The sequence below is a fragment of the Hipposideros armiger genome, unplaced genomic scaffold (genome assembly GCF_001890085.2).
Source record: "Hipposideros armiger isolate ML-2016 unplaced genomic scaffold, ASM189008v1 scaffold_47, whole genome shotgun sequence".
Lineage (NCBI taxonomy): Eukaryota > Metazoa > Chordata > Mammalia > Chiroptera > Hipposideridae > Hipposideros > Hipposideros armiger.
In genome coordinates, this window is record NW_017731397.1 from 4,090,430 (window position 1) to 4,093,475 (window position 3,046).

At 40.5% G+C, this 3,046-nt stretch overlaps 1 protein-coding gene across 1 annotated transcript in view; it reads left to right on the plus strand.

Moving 5' to 3' along the window:
• The window catches only part of PLEKHA8 (pleckstrin homology domain containing A8), a 54,990-nt gene that overhangs the window by 25,141 nt on the left and 26,803 nt on the right, over positions 1-3,046 (plus strand). Inside the window, exons 8-9 of the mRNA XM_019639878.1 lie at positions 2,000-2,063; positions 2,452-2,582. Of these exons, the coding sequence (XP_019495423.1) occupies positions 2,000-2,063; positions 2,452-2,582 (195 nt within the window). The remainder of the gene's footprint in view (positions 1-1,999; positions 2,064-2,451; positions 2,583-3,046) is intronic.

The window sequence follows — 3,046 nt, forward strand, 5'->3', positions numbered from 1 at the left end:
TTTTGTTTTTGTTTTTTAATGAATTTTATTTCATTTGTTGGTTTTAAATTGCAGCAGTGGTCTTCCTGGGCCTGAGTGAGGAGACAGCCCCAATTCCCTGATACCCTCTTTTCCCATGAGACCATCAGGCCCACATGTTCCCTGGTAGGGTTCTTCTCTGGCCAGGTGATGCCACAATAAGGAATAGCTGCGTCCTCTTGAAGGGCCAGGTGGGAGGACACAGATCGTGCTGTTGTACAAACACTTCCTCTTTCTTAGGCCAGGCTGCGCACATCATTAGGACTCACAGCACTCGTGCTTTCTTGCTGTCCTGCAGAAGGGGGCAGGGTGAAAAGTCTCTGGGTTTTTTGGAATGATTGGATTAAATGGCAAAGTGTAGGGAAGGTATCACGTCTCTGAGGCTGCCATAGCATTGGGTCCAGAGCCTTCGTTAACAGGCAGCTTATCCAGCCAGGTGGGCTTTGGAGCTGAAGGCTCAGGGACCAGGATGGCTGCATACGCCGTGCACTGTAAAGAAATGTGACTCTCACCTTGTTACTTCCCTGCCGCAATTCCAAATCAGATTGGTCGTGATTGTTAGCAGAAGAAAATAAACTACCTGAATAGGAAAAAAAGACTAAGAGATATATCCCCAGAGTGTCCACCGTGGTTATCTCTGAGAGGCATGCTTATAGGTTTCTTTAGTTTCTTTTTGTGTTTTCCTTATTTTTAACACTGAGCAAGCATTACTCATGGAATCCAAAAAAAAAGAGGCAGTAAGTGTTATATATTTTTTTTAATTGCCAGTGTGCCTCCGGTGGGAAGTTCAGAATCCTTTCCATGGCATCTAAAGGCTCTCAAAATGTGGCCCCAGCCCCAGTGACCTTCAGCCCAGGGCACTCACTGCTCCCCACTCTTGTTACGGTTGAAAATATTTGTATTTCTATTATAATGTCACCTTGATTAAATGGTGGTAGTACTTGTAATAGTGCTGAAACTAGCACATGAAAATGGCACATAAGTTTGGAATAGAATTTAGATCAGAATAAAACATGATGAAAAAGGTCAAACAACCCCCATGATACTCTGTGTGTTAATTTAGGAATAAACACTGTAAACTATTGGAGATGATGCATAGAAAATAAAAGGGAGCACTGAGATAAAAATGCACTCTGGTGATGTAGGCCTATACCTCCTGAGGATGCATTTATTCCTATGGAAAAATCAATTTTGAATTTTGTGTGCATTGAATTATTTAAAGCCTTCAAGACCACATCCCTGGTGTGAAATGTAGCCACTTTGTTCTTCAGATTAATTTTTTGTAATTAAGATTATTATAGACCAGTTTTTTAAATCTCAGATCTCATTTTAAAACACATTGGGACAGAAATAATAGATTTTTATCTTTAAAGTCTAGAATATGAATGACTTTGATAAATAGGCCTGACCAATTGCTTTATAACTAGCTAAATAACTTCNAATTTTCTAGCAGGCACATTAAAATAGTAAAATATAACAGATAAAACTAATTTTTATAATGTATTTTATTTAACTTAGTATATCCAAAATACCATCTCAACATGTAATCAATATAAAAGAATCATTAATGAGATATTTTGCATTCTTTTGTGGTACTGAGTCTTTGAAATCTGGTATGACTTTACACTTACGGTATATTTCAGTCTGGAATAGCTCCACTGCAAGCACTGAGTGACCACCAATCTAGCGGCTACCATATTGAACAGTGCAGCCCTCAGGATTACAATATGGCTTCTAAGCATATAAGATTATTCTCACCTGCCACTTAGAAGCTTATTACAGTTACTCACCTCTGAGGAATAATAGAAAAAGGCGATGAGAGTAGCCTAGAAGCTTTTGAAGCATATGTTTAGAAAAGGATTTAAAAGTAAAAAATAAAAGTTGGGGGTAGGGGTGGGAACCTGAGAAATTTACTGTTACTATAAAAAAATATTTTCCACTTGAAAATATTGCTTTTTCAAAGATGTTTTTAATCTTTTCTTGTAGACAAACTTGGCCCTACAGTGTTTGCTCCTGTTAAAATGGATCTTGTTGGAAATATTAAGGTGAATGTACTAGCTTGTCTCTGGGGTGACTGTATGTTTGGAGGAAAGAGTTGCATGAAATCTCACTTAGAAACACATGGTTGTTGCATTTTATATTCAGGATAAAAAAGTATAGGCCAGCAGTGAGAAAGGTTCTGAGGCAGAAAACAAAATACTTTAATGACAGTACTTTAAAACCCTAAGACTCTTTAATTCTAGCTTAAGCCTCGTAAGACTTCTCAGGCAAAAACACACATCACCTTGAACACGTAAGGAAGAAAGTAATAGAGGCCTCATTTATTTTGATTTCTTGGAAGCCTGCTTGACAAACGTAGATGGCTCACTACTGTACTGATTCGCTGGGGAGCGTTCCGTTTTTAACTTGCGTGGTTTCCCTGCTTTTCCTCAGAAGGTGAATCAGAAGTACATCACCAACAAGGAGGAGTTTACCACCCTCCAGAAGATAGTGCTGCATGAAGTGGAGGCAGAGGTCGCCCAGGTTAGGAACTCAGCCACGGAGGCTCTGCTGTGGCTGAAGAGGTGAGGCGGCCGGGCTGGGGCAGCAGCTAAAGCCCAGCACCATCGAAATGTGACCAGCAATAAAGCTCTGTAAAGGAGACTCCTTCTGAGTGAAGGGTCTAACCCAACTGCACAGCCTTTTCTAGAGAAGGTCTAATGAATAGAACACCACTTTTTTTTTAGCTTTCCTCTTGATGGTGATAAACATCGTTAATATTACTAGTGTATGTACATTTTTTTATCTTAAAGCACGATACAGTCGACTGGTTTCTCTTTCAGTCAGTGGATCCCAAACTTTAGTGGCATCAGAATCACCTGGAGGGCTTGTTAAAAACACAGGTGCTCCGCCGCCCCACACCCCGAGTTTCCGATGCCGTGAGTCTGAAGTGGGGCCCCAGAATTTGCCTTCCTAACAGGTTCCCAGGCGATGGTGAAGCTGCTGGTCCTGGGACCACATTTTGAAAACCACTGTTTAGAGATATGCG